This window comes from Daucus carota, chromosome 9 (genome assembly GCF_001625215.2).
Source record: "Daucus carota subsp. sativus chromosome 9, DH1 v3.0, whole genome shotgun sequence".
In the NCBI taxonomy this organism is placed as follows: Eukaryota; Viridiplantae; Streptophyta; class Magnoliopsida; order Apiales; family Apiaceae; genus Daucus; species Daucus carota.
The window spans coordinates 745,558-763,304 of record NC_030389.2 but is presented as its reverse complement, the minus strand read 5'-3'; the positions used below and the strand labels follow the sequence as shown (position 1 = coordinate 763,304).

The 17,747-nt window shown below is 35.5% G+C and overlaps 2 protein-coding genes across 2 annotated transcripts; one reads left to right on the top strand and one right to left on the bottom strand.

Annotated features, from left to right (window-relative positions):
- Window positions 1–737: 737 nt before the first annotated feature.
- On the bottom strand, window positions 738–2,798 carry LOC108200987 (glycosyltransferase BC10). The gene is made up of 2 exons (XM_017369274.2): window positions 2,169–2,798; window positions 738–1,559 (listed from the first exon to the last, which is right to left on the bottom strand). The coding sequence occupies exons 1-2, from the start codon at window positions 2,796–2,798 to the stop codon at window positions 909–911; spliced, it is 1,281 nt and encodes a 426-aa protein (XP_017224763.1). The 3' UTR covers window positions 738–908.
- Window positions 2,799–3,519: 721 nt separating this feature from the next.
- On the top strand, window positions 3,520–7,284 carry LOC108202737 (putative pentatricopeptide repeat-containing protein At1g12700, mitochondrial). The gene is made up of 2 exons (XM_017371263.2): window positions 3,520–5,510; window positions 6,858–7,284. Exons 1-2 carry the CDS (start codon window positions 3,630–3,632, stop codon window positions 6,897–6,899), a joined length of 1,923 nt encoding a protein of 640 aa, XP_017226752.2. The 5' UTR covers window positions 3,520–3,629; the 3' UTR covers window positions 6,900–7,284.
- The last annotated feature ends 10,463 nt before the right edge of the window (window positions 7,285–17,747 follow it).

Genomic DNA, 17,747 nt, shown 5'->3' with positions numbered 1-17,747 from the left:
GTACTTAAGAGTGTTAAACTGTTGATCCTTTTTGGAATTTAGTTAAAAAACATGCACTCATGCAATTTATTATCAATAATTGAATTAAATAGTGCAGAAGTCCTTTCTGCCTTTCATATTCCAATATGCTACACGGCGAGAACATGCAATTAGTCTTTTTAAGTAGCATGAGTTGAAAAGCATAAAGGCAACCTGGAGAGGACATGCTACAATATAAATTACATTATCTACCATAATGTACAGCAAGTGCCAGATCTTTGTATGGGTATCTCACTTGCCTTCAGCTGCAATCTAGTGACCTAATTATTGACAATTAAATTTGTACTACATTTGGAGTTGGTAATTATATTATAATACTTCTTCTGCACTTATTATGGGTGAATCATTTGTGTATGATCTGTCATTTCCACTTCACTCCACTTTTTTGTTCTCTGCAACATGGTACTCTGCTCAACAGCACAATGGCCAAAAGGGAAAGGGAAAATACATTTTTATTATTTTAATTTAGAGTATATTTGACGGAGTTTCTAACTCCCGGCTTTAAGTTATTTTCCGCCATGTATATAAATCATCCATATTATATAGAAACATGTGACATGCCATCCGTTCCGGACGTAAACGATCAGGTAGAACGGAGCGAATATATGATTTGGAGCATGTTTGACGGATTTTTAACTCCTGACATTAAACTATTTTCTGTATATATATATACACATTCTGTCCCTCCTACAATTTATTTGTGCCTCCGATTCTTTCATCACCATATAAATCTATCACATTATTTAGAAACATATTGGCACTTACACTACAAGAATTTTCGCAGGCTGCTACAACAATTTCCGTCGACAAATCACAAATTCTGTCGGTAATCGAGAGTTGCGATGATAATTTGCCAACCTCAACGAGATTCAAAATTCATGAAATCCCAACACAGTAGAAGTGAGGTTAAGCAAGGGCTCCAGAGCACTAGGAGCAAATTTTCTAGCAAAAAGAAAACAAATAGGAGTCCAATCCCCGTTATATTCACAAAGCAACCCACTATTCCTTATATAATGTATAAAATTCTCCGTAATATTATCTCCCGTAAATGTCGCAGGGTGAGGCCCCCGTAGCGTCCAATCCACATATGTCACCGATCGATTCGAATTTAAAGTTCCATAAAACATGTGAATATAAGTCGGCAAATAATGCTCATCTGGGTAACAAGCAGGGAGACAATACTTCTGGAACAGACTGTAGTATTTTGTGTCCGAGACAACTTTGGTGGCAATGTCTCGGTTGAGTTCGAACCATTGTGACCCTTTTCGCCAGTCTTCGAGCTGAATATCGGGTTGCATTCGGTAGCTGTAACGGCCTCGCCCGTAGCGGGAGGGGTCGTCGAAGGACTGGACGAAACTCTGTTCGGAGCCGATGAGGTATCGGTAGACTGTGGGGAAGTTGTAGACTGGGATGCAGCTTTCGGAGAGGAGGATGAAGCGCTCGTTGGAGAAGTCGAGGAGTGCGTTGGCGAGGAGACGTCGTTCGGCTCCCGTTAGGGAGGCGGTTCCCCACTCGACTTTCTGAGAAAACATGCGATTAATAAAAAAGGAAATGCTTCGTGCACAAAATTGAGTATAAATTTTTTCACATAATGACATGCGTTTAATTTTGATTGGAATGAGTTCATGTATAGGAAAAAGGTCCCAAAAGTCATTTAAGACAAACAGGTTCTTCGATAAAATAGCCTCAAACTGTCGCTTGAAAACACGACTTGAAGTTTGCGTTTTGATTTTCTAAAGAAAACACGACTTGTTTCAACTGAAACAAGGACCGGAAATTACGTTTTCAGCTCAAACCACAATTTGAAGTTATGTTTTTGTTCGATATTATAAACACGACATGAAGTCGCGTTTTGAAATGATATTTTGAACTATTTTTTCAGATTGTGACAATAAAGACCCTATTCTGCTAAATAATTTGAGGCCGAAACTCCATGTATATGTATTACTAGCACCAATTATAATATCTCATCTCAATTGCCAAAAACATCTTGTACAAAATTTTGTACCAAATTTTGTTCAAGTAGCACTGTTCTTAATAAAAACTTACAACTAATAAGTCACTTGTATGCATGATTAAGGCATCTTGTGTGAATTATGCAGCATTAATATAAAACAAGCTAAGCATACCTCACTAGGTATTCTGCGACCATAGAAAACAGAGGAATTCGTGACATTAAGCTCGAAAACTGGAAGCGCATGGACGTAAATACTATACAATTTTGTACTCTGGCCTTCGAAAAACCTCTCCCACAAGGGCAACAAGGGCAAAGGCCCTCTTGTGAGGAACATAAAAGCCACCTTGGGTATTCTAGAATAAGGATACTCCCCCTGCATTGGCACCAACGAAGCTCTCCATTGCAGCTCTTCATCCGACATCCGATGGCTCACATTCTTCGGCCTAACAAAGCTTTCGATGCTCAAACAGTCCTCATCCTCGCACAATTCCTCCACTGGACAATCATTCTTCGCGTAATTAACCTCAGGTGCTAACGTCTGATCATTTCCATCAACGCGGCCTGGTTGAAAGTGTACGTGCTGATTAACGCGACTGCTTGATGACAGCCCGATCACAATGCCACTCACCAGGAAAAAGATTGCAAGCAAGACCAACTTGAAGTATGAATTCTGCGGTTCTTTTATTAATTGTATCGGATTTAAATTCGTGGCCGGCTTCAAAATCAGGTTATCTTTCGATCCTCTGCCCCTCATTTGAGGTAAAAGAATCTGACCCATGAGATCACATTCCAACCCAACCATGCAATAAAATCTTGATGATTAGCACTGTAAATTAACACTGAAATGTAGTCGATAAGTGTACTGTGATTGCTGTTAATTACAAACAAGTACCATGTTACCAGAAAATTAAAAGAAGTGAGGCTCCTAGCCATTTTTTTTGTTAGTTGAGAATTACATATGGTTAGAAATTAATCTTTTAATGCATATAGATCCGAAGAAGAAGAGGAGTTTTAAATCTGTATACGCGTGGTTGAGTGAGAAAGTGCACCAGTGTGTTTTAACGAGTCATAAGTAGGTACATAATTATATGTCAGAGAGAATAGTACTCCCTCCGTCCCATTTTAATTGTCACCTTTGGATTTGTGCAGGTCAAATTGAAATTTTTAGTTTTTTAAAATAATGATAGAGTGTTTTATAATCTTTTGTCAAAAGTTAGTCAATTTGACTAACAAAAAATAGAAATGTGACGATTACAATGGGAAGGAGGGAGTAGTGTAATAAAAAGATATTACTCTCTTTGTTTTTTAATATACGATGTTTGATTTTTTTGCACATATTTTTAAGTGTTTTGACCGAGTAGTTAAAAATGTTATTTTTAAAATTTTCACTTCTGAATAAAAATATATAATTAAAATTTTAATTCACAAAAAAAATTAAATAAAAATAATAATTTTCCTGTCCGGTCAACTCAACTAAAGTGCATGTCAAGTCAAAGGTGACCTGCAAAAAACTATGGCAAGCACACACAGTGACACAGACACTGTGATTTACCTAGTCTCAAGTCCAGGTGGTAAAAGAGTTCAATTTCGATTTCTTGATATCTGATTTCTGCGCATTGAATTTGCAGCTGCCATGTCTGCCATTTTGTTGAAGAGAGGAGCTCAAACACTAACAACCACTTCATTCACGTTAATGCCTCATACTGTATTTGTAAGCACCCCTTCTCTTTTACTCCATTCTCAATTTCTTCTTTTCTCTGCTAAATCTAACCCTATTTCTTCACAACCCAAACCCCCCTTTATTCCTTCTCCATCCACCACTCATCCCGAGCTAAAACTACTACTCTATCAGAAATCTAAGGTTGGTTTCAATAAACTCGACGATGCTCTTCTTGTGTTCGATAAAATGCTCCGTCTGAAATCTGGGCTTTCTGTTGTGGATTTCAACCAACTCTTAACCGCCCTTGTTCGCATGAAAGAATACTCTGTAGCTGTCTCCATGTTTAGAGAATTGCGTGTTTTAAGCATTCCTGTTGATATTTTTACCTTTAATACTATCATCCATTCCTGTTGTCACTTGAATACACTTGATTATGCCTTTTCATTGCTTGCTGGAATCATCAAGAGTGGTTGGGTGCCTGATGTCTTTACCTACAACACTCTCATCAAGGGCCTTCTGTCTCAAGACAGGCCTTTGGAGGCTGAGCATCTGTTTAGGAAGCTTATCAGATTTCAAGATATTCAGCCTAATGTAGTGACATATAGCACCATCATTGATGGTCTTTGCAAAACTTCAAATACCTCCATGGCTCTCAAGTTGTTAAGAAAGATGGAGAAGTTAGGTTCTAAACCCGATGCGATAACTTATAACTCGATTATTGATTCTTTGTGCAAAGAGAGACGAGTCGATCATGCATTGGATCTTCTTTCTGTAATGACCCACAAAGGCATATCACCAGATGTTATAACCTATAACAGCTTACTTCAAGGTCTTTGCAGCTCCAGCCGATGGGAGGACATTGAGCCGTTGTTAAGTGAGATGGGTGCTCAGAAGATCCCTCCTGATTTGCACACCTATAATATATTGGTCGATGCACACTGCAAAGAAGGGAGGACAACAGATGCAGAAAATGTGATTAAAATTATGATCCAGAAAGGTGTGCCTCCTGATTCAATCACATACAATTCACTGATGGATGGATGTTGTTTAACAGGCAAAATGGACAGGGCACTAGAGGTGCTGAATACCATGAGAAGTAATGGGATAGCGCCAGATTGTTATAGCTTTAACATTCTGATAAATGGCTATTGTAAGAGGCAGGAAGTAGACAAAGCCATCAATCTCCTCAGACAAATGCATGTTGAAGGTATAAAACCCAATGTTCAAACCTACAACACCCTCATACATGGTTTGTTTCAGAAGGGTAGACATGCTGAGGTGCACAACCTTCTCCATGAAATGCTAAAAAGAGGTAATAAACCAAATATCGTAACATGTCGAATTCTGTTGGATGGCCTTTGCAAGAACCGATACATGGATGAAGCAATTTCCTTCTTTCGAATGATGGAATGTAAAGGTATAGTTCATGATATTCAAATACATAATATCCTCATCGATGGTCTCTGCAAGAACAGAAAACTTGACGAGGCCAGAAATATTTTTGATAAGTTTGCTTTAAAAGGTTTGCAACCCGATGTCACAACACACAACATAATGATCAGAGGATTTTGTCAAGAAGGGTTATTTGAGGAAGCAAAGATATTACTTTCTGAGATGGAAACTAGTGGTTGTTTGCCTAACGATGTGACTTACAACACGATCATCCGTGGAAGCCTTTTGAATAAAAGATACGAAGAAGCAATTGTACTGATTGAGAAAATGCGAGCTCACAATTTCTCAGCGGATGCATCGACCACATCCATGGTAGCAGACCTATTACCTAAAGAAGATCAGGAAGAAGAGGAAGAACAGGACCCCGCCCTTCTTTCTTTCTGCAAATGGTTTTTGCAACAGGTACTGAAATTTATGGTTCATTGTTATTTCTTATCATCTCCAAAGTTCTTTAAGTTATCTGCTATAGTAATATGTTTTGCTGAGTAAAGAATTATATCTATTAGCAATTAAAGGGATACCATCCGTTTGTTTAGAGGTAATAGACAATGGATTAGAGACTGTAATACTATATCTTCTATGTGTATTAAGGATGGTCTATGTTCAAGTTGTCATCCGGAATTGAAAGCTAGTATTTCGACGCTTCCCATAATACTGAAAAAGAAATCAGCTTTGAAAAATAATAAAAGAAGCCTCTGTACTACCTCTATAATGCATATATCAGATAACTTTTTTCCAGATATACCCTTCAGCATGCATATTCAGGCTTTCACAAAGAAGCTCATCTCTCTTTCTCCTGATATTATCTGTTATACCATTCTGACTTCTATTAATGCTATTACATATTCTAATATTAAAAGGATTGTGACTATGTAAAAGCAATGGCAAGTAGTATCATCTATGGTGACGGTGCTGAGAATCAAGTAATATTATTGCTACAAACCAGTGATAATAGGAGGATTAAGCACTATTGAACAGGAATGAAAATATAACTCAGACCAATATTAATAATTCTGTTCTACCTGGAAATAAAAATGACCTCCGATCGAGGAGTGGTTTAGCCTCCCTATGAATAACAACAAGCTAAACGAAGTGTATTTTATTTGGAGCTTAAAAGGGAGTTTATATAGAGATTTGAGCGTTCGAGAGGGTCAGGCTCTGCTAATTAAAATAACAAATATTCTTAAAATGAATGCATAATCCTTACCTTTTCCTTAAACTTCCTTTATGTCTCTCCCCCTTCCGCTTGCTAGCTTTTCCCTGCTATTTAACTCCATTATGCCAAGTAATTGCTCCTGGAGATGCACTAATATAGAGAACAAAACAGGGATTTGTAAAAATTTACCTAAGGGGTCAACATGGTTGGAGTTGGAAGATTATCTCCAGTTTTCTAAATTTGAATTGGCACGTCACATTTAGCTAATTGTTTGTTGTAGTTAAATTTGCTGTTAATTGTTATTGCCATGGAAAGCTGGGGAAATGATTTTGCTATCTCAATTCTCAAGGATATTCTTTTTGATACATTTTCATCCACGTGGTTTTGGCAGAAACGAAACAGTGATGTTATGCTATTTGGTTTGGAAAGAAAGCTAGCTTTTTGAATAATCTTTTATTTCTCTGGTTCTAATAATTTAATGTGGAAAATTAAGGTTCAGTTTGTTAGGTGAAACTTTTAATGGTTGCGCAATATTTTCTTTCTAATCTGTATAGTCCCTTGTGTGTTTATGCTTCCTGATTGATATTGTGCAGAAAAATGATCTCGCTGACAGCTCGAGCACATTCTTTATTTGAGAAGATCAGTCAAATAGTTCTGAAGGTCTCTCCATCAAATGCTGGATAACTGAAGGGCATCCCCTCCCTAGTCCCTCATTTATGCTTCATGTTTGATATTAAGGACTGCTTACTAGAAGTGCAGAAGAATGATCATAAAAGTATGAATTCATCGTCTTTACTCCTGTCGGTAAAATTTAAAAGCTATAGGTCATCGACCTAACTCTATGTACTCAACAGATTTCATCAAGTGGCCCCTTGAATGGTAATAAGCATTTCAAGTGACTTTTGCACAAATCTTATGGTTTGTTGCATCGAGATCTATTGTCGCTTGCACTAATTTAGCATCGAACTTTAAAATGTCATCAAACTTAACGGATTTATCATCGCTGTACTGGTCCATTGTACAGACAGTTGAGATTACATTTGCATAGCTATGATGGATCTTGACATATATTGGCATAGCTATGATGATCTTGACACCATATTGACAATAGCAAAATTGATTATCAAGTCCCATCTTCTGCGCTCTGTATGAGCAGCAACAGATATCAATATTTAACTTTAACATTCATAGTAATTTTAAAGTGATAAATCAATTTAATGTCACCTATAATATACTTACGGATAAATTTGATACGTATAGATAAATTTGAAACTTAACGTCGTAACACACAACAGTATCCCTGACTTATTTTCCAAAGTAGAATAAACAAGTAACATGTTATCGGAAAATTAAAAAAAGGTAAGGCTTCTAGCCAAATTTTTTTGTTAGTTAGAAATTAATTTTTTGATGCATATAGATCCGAAGAAGAGGAGTTCTAAATCTGTATGCGTGTGGTTGAGTGAGAGAGTGCACTAGTGTGTTTTAACGAGTCATAAGTAGTTAAGTACATATAATTACATAATCAGAAGTTTGGAATTGAGTGCATGTTCGGTAATAAAGAACCAAAGCTTGCTTTTAATAAAAAACGGATTTTTTTCCTTGATTATATCTAACTAATGTACAAAATTAGTGTACGAGGCAAGTTTTTAGAGATTAAATCAAATAAATGAAGCAAATAATTAATGAGAAAAACAATCAGTTATTTTATAATAATTTAATAATATTTAATAGAATATGTATAGAATATGTTGGAAGCAAGTTTGTAATTAGTGGAAAGATTATATTGAAAAATAAAAATTAATTTTTTCCAGCTTCGAATATATGAGAAAAAAGTTGGTATCAGTTGAAAAGATCATATTGAAAAAAAGACTATCTTTTTTTCAGTTATGAATTTATCTGATGGTAGCTCTCAAGATAAGAAAGAAATACGAAAAATATTTATGGGAAGGAAGTTTTTCCTCCGTTACTCAGGGTTTAAATAGCACAATCGGAGAAGATAAAGAATTTTTTTTTCTGAAAAATCGAATTTTTTTTTCGGTGTTTTGTTTTAGAATATTTTGGCAAAGCTGCTGTGCTTTCTTACAGTGGAAAAGAATCTTTGTTAATTGAGGTGGATGGCCATCCTGGTAATTCATATCTGAATGTGGGTCTTGTGTGCCACTTTATTGTGAGAATATTGGATATTGGGGGTGGCAGGGATCGGGATCGAACCTGAGTCTTCTTCTCCAGAATCTTATATTCTAACATGTCTCTCCATGCCCATGTCAATTTTGGGCCAACACTTTTCTTGTTTGTTTGTTGCTGCTACTTGTCATATTGTTGCTCCAACCGGTGAATGTTGTTTTTGTTAAGTTTATTTTGGATTTTGGTGTTTACTGGGTAGCAGACTGTGAATAACCTATTCCCATCAGTTTATGTTTGGCTTAATTTTACAAGAAAATTTTCATTTACGAAAATGTTAAGTGGATAATTTGGTTACTCAGATTACAAATAATGAACAAATAACTTAAATATGGAAATAGCTACTGGGGTGTTAGAGCCTCTAATATGCACAAACAAAACCGAATCGTGTAATAATGCTATAATATTCTGATTATATTCAGTTCCAGCAGACCATCTGCCAGTGAATTTGCCTCCTGAAATTACAGGAACAAATATTTGTTTTCTGGTAAGGAGTTCTTGAACTGATCATCCTCGGATAACGATTTGCCTCGACTGTAGTCCCTACATGTCTGGCTAAGGACTACATATCATGGTACTCATTGGCTTCTTCATATGCACTAGTGAGTACATCACCTTGTTAGTTTCCAGAAAGCAATAAGGTGCTTGATACATATATTGGTTCTGATCGACATAAGAAGAGTGTTGGTAGCTGCTATACTATTCTACAAATTTTAACACAAAGTAGCAATCTTGGTAGCAAACACTACCAGAAATTTCATTATTGCCAACGACAAATTCTGTTGGCAAATTAAGAAAATCGGTTGGTAAAAGATACTCCTAACGGAATACTCACCCAACTGGACCGTTAGAGTAAACGTCGTTGGGAAGCACCTTGCTAACCGATTAAGTGTCCGTCACTAAGTTGGCAACGGAATAGTAACAAATTAATAATTAAAAAAACTATAGCTAACCTCTGTATATCTTGATTTGCTTAGAGTATTGAGAAAAGTAAGCTGCCGATGTATATCAGAGAAGATGGGAGGAAGAAAAATGAACGGGAAATGAATTTTGAATGAGTGGTTTTTTTTAGATAAGCAGTTGAAGAATGTGTGGTTTAGAAAGTGAGAAAGGACTGCATTTACTCATGGTTAGGTTCGATATTAAATTTGAGTACTGCATTTACTAACGGGAAGGTAACGGATATAATTTTAACCGATTTACTTTTATAACAAAGTAGTAACGGAATACTAACAGAATAAAATTTGTTGTAACCGTTACTAGTTTGTTGGTAATTCGTTACTAATACGTTGCTATTCCGTTACTATTTTGTAGGTCACATTCCGATAGAAATCCCTTAGCATTTCTGTTGGTAAGTTTTGGCGGCCACTTTTCCCGCCTATTTTGCCAACAAAATATTTCGTTAGTAAATATCTGTTGGTATTCTGTTGGAATTTAGTCACTATCGTGTTGACTTTTCAAACATTTGGGTTTCGTTAGTAATTCGTTAGTAACCGCCAACGGATTAGTTTTCGTTAGTAATTTCTGTTGGCAGTATTGGAAATTCTTGTAGTGAAAACTAATAGGCGGGCCGGTTCCCCCCCAAGCCGTCTTGAGTCCCCTGATTTGATCTCAGAATTCAAGGATCGAGTCGAGGTCATATAAAAAGAGAATCTGACATTTTTTTAAAACAAACTTCTGAAACAGCTGAACCCATGGTACTGCTATATTGCTCTCGATTCTAGTACTTTCGTAGAAGCCACTTTAACCTATTTTTAATCCATAAACTATAAAAATATAGAAGGTTCATGTTTTTCTTATTGACGTTTCAGTTATCAATAATAGAGCACTGCGATTGCTACATAAGTTGTGACAATAGTAATATACTTGTACATCTGGTGTGGAGTGTGGACACAGTGGTTTAGTAGCTTCAGAAGTGAGTATATGCAGAGCTTTTAGGTGATGTCTTTGTTAATATCAGTTACAATATGTGCTAATGATAATAAATTGCATTCATAACATCTCTTTTGAATAGATCAACCTTTACGATTCTTTTTTATGTCTTTCAGTGAACTTCATTTCATTTCTGGCTTCATTTTTTCAATATAACAGCAAAAAGTTGAATAACAAACATAATCTTTCCACTTTGTTAGGCTGCAAGAGGAGTTGAAATGGCAATTATACTTAATTTGCTGTTAGCAGGGGATTTTGAAAACAGTCGCATTGAGGCTTAGCACTAGAAGACTCCTGTTTTCGGAGCTTCTCTACAGCTTCTGTGGTTGATAATGATCCTGTACAGATTGATATTGGTGACAGATAAAAATGAGGATGATTCACGTGCATAAGCGATGGAGTTGCCTGTTCTTCAAACGATATGTTTGCAGTTTTGATTCTATAAGTAGTTATTATTCATCAGTTGTGATCTCAGACTTGTTTCCTGTATGTTTCTCAGAGTGAAGTATTTTTTAGCGGGCAGTATCCTAGTATAAATGTTTTTATTTGAATGCTGTGGCTGCAATAAAACTTGCACAATTTTGAATTTATTGAAAAGAATTTTCTAAATAATAAGAGAATATGAAAAATATTTATAGAAATGAAACTTTTTAAGGTAGGAGTTTTTAAAAAAATTGAAATTACTTTCTTTTTTACTTTCAATTTTTTTTGGAAGGAAATATATAATTGGTTGGATATATTATAATTGAGTTTCATTCTTTTTCTATGAGAAAATGTCTTGGACATCTATAATTCAATGTCATTATTCGATAATATATATAGGTTAGATATAGATTGATATTACAAAAATTTAAAATTAGATCCAAATCCGATAAAAATTAAATAGATTAGTTTATGAATTTAATCTAACTTGTAAACTTCGGACTTAAGTTAAAGAATTCTTTATTTCAAATGGAAAGTCATATAAAAATGAATAATTAATCTTCTTAAAATATTTGTTTAGATAACTCAAATTGTTTAACTAAAAACTAAAGTACAGGAAAGGCACAATGTACACATATTGTGCATATTTTGTGCATATATTGTGCATTTTTATCATAATAGGAATAGCAGTAATGGCTATGGTTTCTGCCAGAGTAGTGGAGGTATATAGACTCAAGTATGCCCGAAAGGATTGCTTAGTGCAGTGGCTCCAGATCATTGAGCATATTTTGGCAAATCCCTCAGTGTGCTCTTGTAGGAGCTTCAGAAGTTTTTATGTATGTAGTTCAATTAGAATTCTTCAACACACAAACACCAAATGGACTCAAGAGCTTCGGAAGTGCACTCTATATGACGTAAATTGGAAACTATGTGAGTAGCTTACTCGTGATAGCAGTTATGAAGATATCAACCACCGACCATATGCCTGGATGGATTCCACGAAATCTCAACTATGGTCACCTTGACTGAATACTTCCTGTTGGCCGGGTTAACTGCTGTACAAGAATATAAAGCTTGAAGACAATGTTGAAAGTGCTCGGAGTGTCCATTAGTGTTCCTATTTTGGTGAAGTTTGTTTTCACTTTTCAGGGAGTCAATAAGAGTGTAAGAACATCTCCGAGGGAAATTGCAATTACTGTTAGCTAAAAAGTAAATATAGATGATTAGGTAAAAATGTGCTGAACATGTAAGTTTTTTCTTGTGGTGGTGTTAGCTATATATAATGGTTAGCTATATTTTAAAATTTTATTATTTTGTTACTTTTCAAATTCTAACAGTCATATTTTCTTAAAATAATTACTTACCGTGAATAAGTTTCATAATTAACTTTCATATACATTCAGTCAAATAAACATTTTATATAAATAGAAGTTATAATTCTATTTAACTCTATTACTTAATAACTAAATTCATTAAAATGAACATTTAAAATTAAAATAAAATATAAATATAAAACTAAACTAGTTATATATATAATATAATTATTGAATATGAGAATATATTATTAGTTTGAGAAGAAGTTGATGTGGATGTAGGGGCCTCCATGTAAAAATTGGAGTAATGTGTGATGTTTTTTGAAAGTTATTAGCTATACAACAGCTAGATTTTATAGCTAACAGATGCATCCTATTGGAGATGCTATAAAACTATTATGCTTTCACATTTGTACTATTATGCTTATATATGTTAAGAGTATTTGTAGGAACTAGCATTAGTGTCCGTGCATGTTAAAATTAATATTATATTATTATTTTATGATTAAAAATATATGTTAATATTTATTAATAATCAAGTGTAATTTATATATGTCTAAGATTATTAGGCAACAAATTTTAGAAATATATATATATACACATATTATTGGTTTTCATGACCGGAGTTATTACAAAATAAATTATTTTTGGAGGAATATATTGCGGGGGAGCAAATTATCAACACTATTATGATTAAAGTAAATATATTATCAGATAAAAACAATAATTACATTATTTAAAAAAATAGATAGAGTTATCTTTCAAAAACACTATAAACCCATCAACTACAACACCATGATTACAACATTCATAAATTTTAAAGTGATGGACAATTCAAGTTTTTACAGCAATAATATGATGCATAGGTATCTCAACTACTCATTCTCTAATTCTACCAATGTAATCCATGATTCTATCAAAAGAGAGCCGTTCTTTGGACATGACATGCGCATGTTCTTCATGAAAGTGTTGCAGCTGGACGTGACATGCATGTTCCTCAATCCTCATGAAAGGGATCTGGCAGGATTATAGAAACCTTGCTGCAGCTGGGAACGAGTTCCTGCAAGACCCTCATCAGTCATCAGCTCAGCAATTATTTCCCTACGTAGCTGCAAAAAATATATACATTCAGACTAAACTGAGGCATTTGAACTTTGCAAAGAAGCCCAATAAATCACCAAATGGATAAAAGTTTAATTGCAGATATATACTCCTGTTACTGTTGGAAATTAACGTATTGAATGTCATGCTATTCTGGAGGATTCTGCTGTGTTCCAAGATTCATGTATTCTAAAGTTCAATGTATTCAGAATATACATGTATCTGATTTAATGTGCTTGTGATGTCTTTTTATGTTCTCATATAAGCCTATCTATATAAAGGCTGGTTTAGTCAAGTCTTATGTATTCAAGTTAAATCATATTGAATTAATACAAAGTATATTACTTTACAGCCCCATATAACTCAACATTTGGTATCAGAGCCACGTTACAAACAAATCAGAGGAAGCAGCAAGATTTAATGGCAGCATTCAGTTCCTCCACAAATTTCTCAAGTCAGCAATTTATTCCAGAATTCAATGGCGAAGATTATGAGTTCTGGTCAGTTAAAATGAAGACCATTTTCAGGTCTCTTAATCAATGGGAGATCGTAGAGAAGGGATACAAAGAACCTCCTGATGAAGCTGTTATCTCAGATGCGGATCAAAAGAATTTGGAGAAATTAAGGCAAACCGATGCCAGTGCTCTGTCAATAATCCAAAGAGCTGTAACAAAAGCTATATTTCCAAGAATAATGCGAGCCAATACAGCAAAAGAGGCTTGGGACATTCTTCAAGGAGAATATCTAGGAGATGCAAAGGTACGAACTATTAAACTCCAAACCTTAAGAAGAGAATTGGAGAATATAAAAATGAAAGAAGATGAAACTCTTAATGATTTCTCTACTAGATTTTTTGAGTTGATAAATCAAATGAAATCATTTGGAGAAGACATTACTGACAAAAGACAGGTGGAAAAAATTCTTGTTTGTCTGCCGGAAAAGTTCAATACTATTGTTTCAGTGATTGAAGAAACAAAGGATCTTGCAACTTTAACTGTTCAAGAACTCATGGGGTCTCTAAAATCATTTGAGCAAAGGACGTCCAGACAATCTGAAAAACCCGTTGAAGCAGCATTTCAGTCAAAGCTCAATATCTCAAATCAAAAGCAAGGAGAAAGTTCAACTATCACTCAGTTTCGCGGAGGCAGGAACCTAAGATATAATTTTCGAAATTTCAGGAACGGATCAAGAGGAAAAGGCAGGCCAGATTTTGGTAGACCAGTTTCTTTGCACTGCACTATTTGCAACAGATCTAGTCACTCAAATAAAGATTGTTGGTTCAAGGGCAAGCCAAAATGTGATAAATGTCATCGATTTGGTCATTTATCTAAGGATTGCAGATCACGTGATATTCAACAAGCAAACCAGATTAATTTTCAGAAACAAAATGAAGATTCTCACACAACTTTCTATGCATGCCAAAGCACGATGCATCTGAAAAATGAAAGATGGCTCCTAGACAGTGGCTGTAGCAATCATATGTCACCACAGAGAGAAATTTTCTGCAACATTGATTCAAGTATTAAAACTCCGGTTAAACTTGGCAATGGACAACTTGTGGAATCAAAAGGTATGGGCTCTATTTCAATTCAAACTAAGAATGGAGCTAGTCAGATTCAAAATGTTCTTCTTGTTCCAAGTTTACATGAAAATTTACTCAGTTTGGGTCAACTATTGGAGAATGGATACAAATTGGAGTTTGACAATAATATGTGCAGCATCTATGACAAGACAGACAAGAAGCAAGTGATGACAACAATTGAGATGAAAAATAGAACTTTTTCTCTCAATATTAAATATGCATCAGCCTTGCAAGCGACATCTAATGAACCTGTTTCAAGTCTATGGCATAAAAGACTTGGGCATGTGAATTATCATAATCTGAAGGTTCTTTACAATCAAAGAATGGTGCATGGGCTGCCTTACATTGAAAAAATAAAAGGTGTTTGCGAAGGATGTGCATTTGGAAAGCAACATCGACAATCATTTCCAAAAGGAGTCTCCTGGAGAGCAAAAACAAAATTGGAGCTGGTACATACAGATGTCTGTGGCCCAATGGAAAATCCATCACATGCACAAAACAGGTATTTCATCTTATTTATTGATGATTATACACGCATGACATGGGTTTACTTTATGAGACAAAAATCAGCAGTGTTCTCTATCTTTAAAAAATTCAAAAGCCTTGTGGAAAAACAAAGTGGATGTCATATCAAAACTCTAAGAAGCGATAATGGCACGGAATACACATAAAAAGAATTTCAGAAATTTTGTGAAGATGAAGGAATAGAACGACAACTCACTGTTCGATATACGCCCCAACAAAATGGTGTATCTGAACGAAAGAATCAAACAATTGTGGAGATGGCAAAATCAATGATGCATGAGAAAGGGCTGCCAATAACCTTCTGGGCAGAAGCTGTTTATACAGCTGTATATCTGACAAATAGATGTCCCACAAAGGCTGTTTGGGGCAAAACTCCATTTGAAGCATGGAGGGGCAGAAAGCCGTCACTCAATCATCTTAAAGTTTTTGGAAGCATATGTTATGCACATATTCCGAAGGTGCATCGATCTAAACTTGGTGAAGCTAGTGAGAGGTGTATTTTCGTTGGCTACAGTAGTATGAGCAAAGGCTACAGAATTTTCAGTCTCGCTGAAAACAAAGTCTTTATCAGTCGCGATGTACAAGTTGATGAGTATGCCTCATGGAATTGGAAGGAGAACAGAGTTGATAAAAAAGGATTTGAATATAATAGTGTTCCTCCAACAAACACGGAAGATGAGAATTCAGATATTTCAAATAATGATGTGGATAATTCACCTCCATCAACACCAACACAAAGTCAATCTAGTCCAGAACTATCATCTCCTGACTCAAGTCCTAAAAGGTACAAATCTCTCAAAAATGATATTTATCCAACTTGTAACTATTGTTCAATTGCACCTGAAAATTTTGAGGAAGCATGCAAAGAAGAAATTTGGAGAAAGGCAATGGAAGAAGAAGTTCAAGTAATAGAAAAAAATCAGACATGGGAGCTTGTAGACAGGCCAAAAGATAAAGATGTTGTAGGTGTGAAGTGGATTTACAAGGTGAAACATAATCCAGATGGCTCAGTACAAAGAAACAAGGCAAGGCTCGTCGCGAAAGGCTATTCACAACAGCCAGAGATTGATTTCAATGAAACGTTTGCTCCAGTGTCTCGCTTAGATTCCATTCGAGCACTAATTGCTTTTGCTTCTGGAATGGGTTGGAAGTTGTTTCAGTTAGACGTAAAATCAGCGTTCCTAAATGGCGAGATAAAGGAGGAAGTATATGTCGATCAGCCACAGGGGTTTGTCATCAAAGGAAAGGAACACATGGTATATAAACTCAAGAAAGCATTGTATGGTCTAAAACAAGCACCCCGTGCTTGGTACAGTGAAATAAATAGCTTTCTCATCAAATCTGGATTTAAAAGGAGCTTGAATGAACCAACCTTGTTTGTCAAACACCAAGGTAATGATATATTAATTGTTATGCTATATGTTGATGATATAATTTTTGCCGGAAGTTGTGAAAATATGGTTGAAGCATTCAAAAATGATATGACCAAAAAATATGAGATGAGTGATATGGGTCTGCTACGACATTTTCTTGGCATGGAGATTTATCAAGATAAGGAGAATATTTTTATTTGCCAAAGGAACTATGCTGAGAAAATATTAAAGACATTTGGAATGTTTGAATGCAATCCAGCTCCGACACCACTGGTTATGGGGGAGAAATTATACAAGAAAGATGGTGGAAATTTTATGGATTCTACTTATTATCGAAGTCTGATCGGGAAGCTGTTATATCTTTGTACAACAAGGCCAGATCTTATGTTTGCTGCAAGTCTGCTCTCAAGGTTTATGCAAAATCCAAGCCACATACATCTTGGAGCTGCAAAACATGTTCTTCGTTACATTCAAGGAACACTAGACTATGGTCTTTGTTATGAGAAAAACAAAGAAGTAAAACTCATCGGTTACAGTGATAGTGATCTTGGAGGATGCGGAGATGATCTGAAAAGTACATCAGGCTATTGTTTTTCTCTTGGATCAGGAATATTTTCATGGCAATCTAAGAAACAAGACACTGTTGCGCAGTCTACCGCCGAAGCAGAATATGTATCTGCAGCAGTAGCCACTTCTCAAGTAATATGGCTTAGGAGAATATTTACAGATTTTGGTTGTGAACAAGAAGATGGCACCCCGATTTATTGTGACAACAAGTCAGCAATTGATATGGCTAAAAATCCTGTTAACAATAATAGAACGAGGCATATTGCACTCAAACATCATTTCATTCGGGATGCGGTTGAAGATGGTGAGATAAAGCTTGTGTTTTGTCCGTCTGAAGACCAAGTTGCAGACATATTCACTAAGGCATTACCAAAGCAAAGGTTTCAGCAGTTAAGAGAAGCTCTTGGAATCCGTCAATACGTTAAGGGGGAGAATGTTGGAAATTAACGTATTGAATGTCATGCTATTCTGGAGGATTCTGCTGTG

Bases quoted from the DNA above. Each gene is read 5' to 3' on its own strand.
- LOC108200987 (XM_017369274.2), bottom strand. From the start codon at position 2,798: ATGGTTGGGTTGGAATGTGATCTCATGGGTCAGATTCTTTTACCTCAA. The intron at 1,560-2,168 runs GTATGCTTAGCT...ATGTTTTCTCAG, and splicing joins GTCGCAGAATACCTAGTGAG to AAAGTCGAGTGGGGAACCGC.
- LOC108202737 (XM_017371263.2), top strand. From the start codon at position 3,630: ATGTCTGCCATTTTGTTGAAGAGAGGAGCTCAAACACTAACAACCACT. The intron at 5,511-6,857 runs GTACTGAAATTT...GATATTGTGCAG, and splicing joins GCAAATGGTTTTTGCAACAG to AAAAATGATCTCGCTGACAG.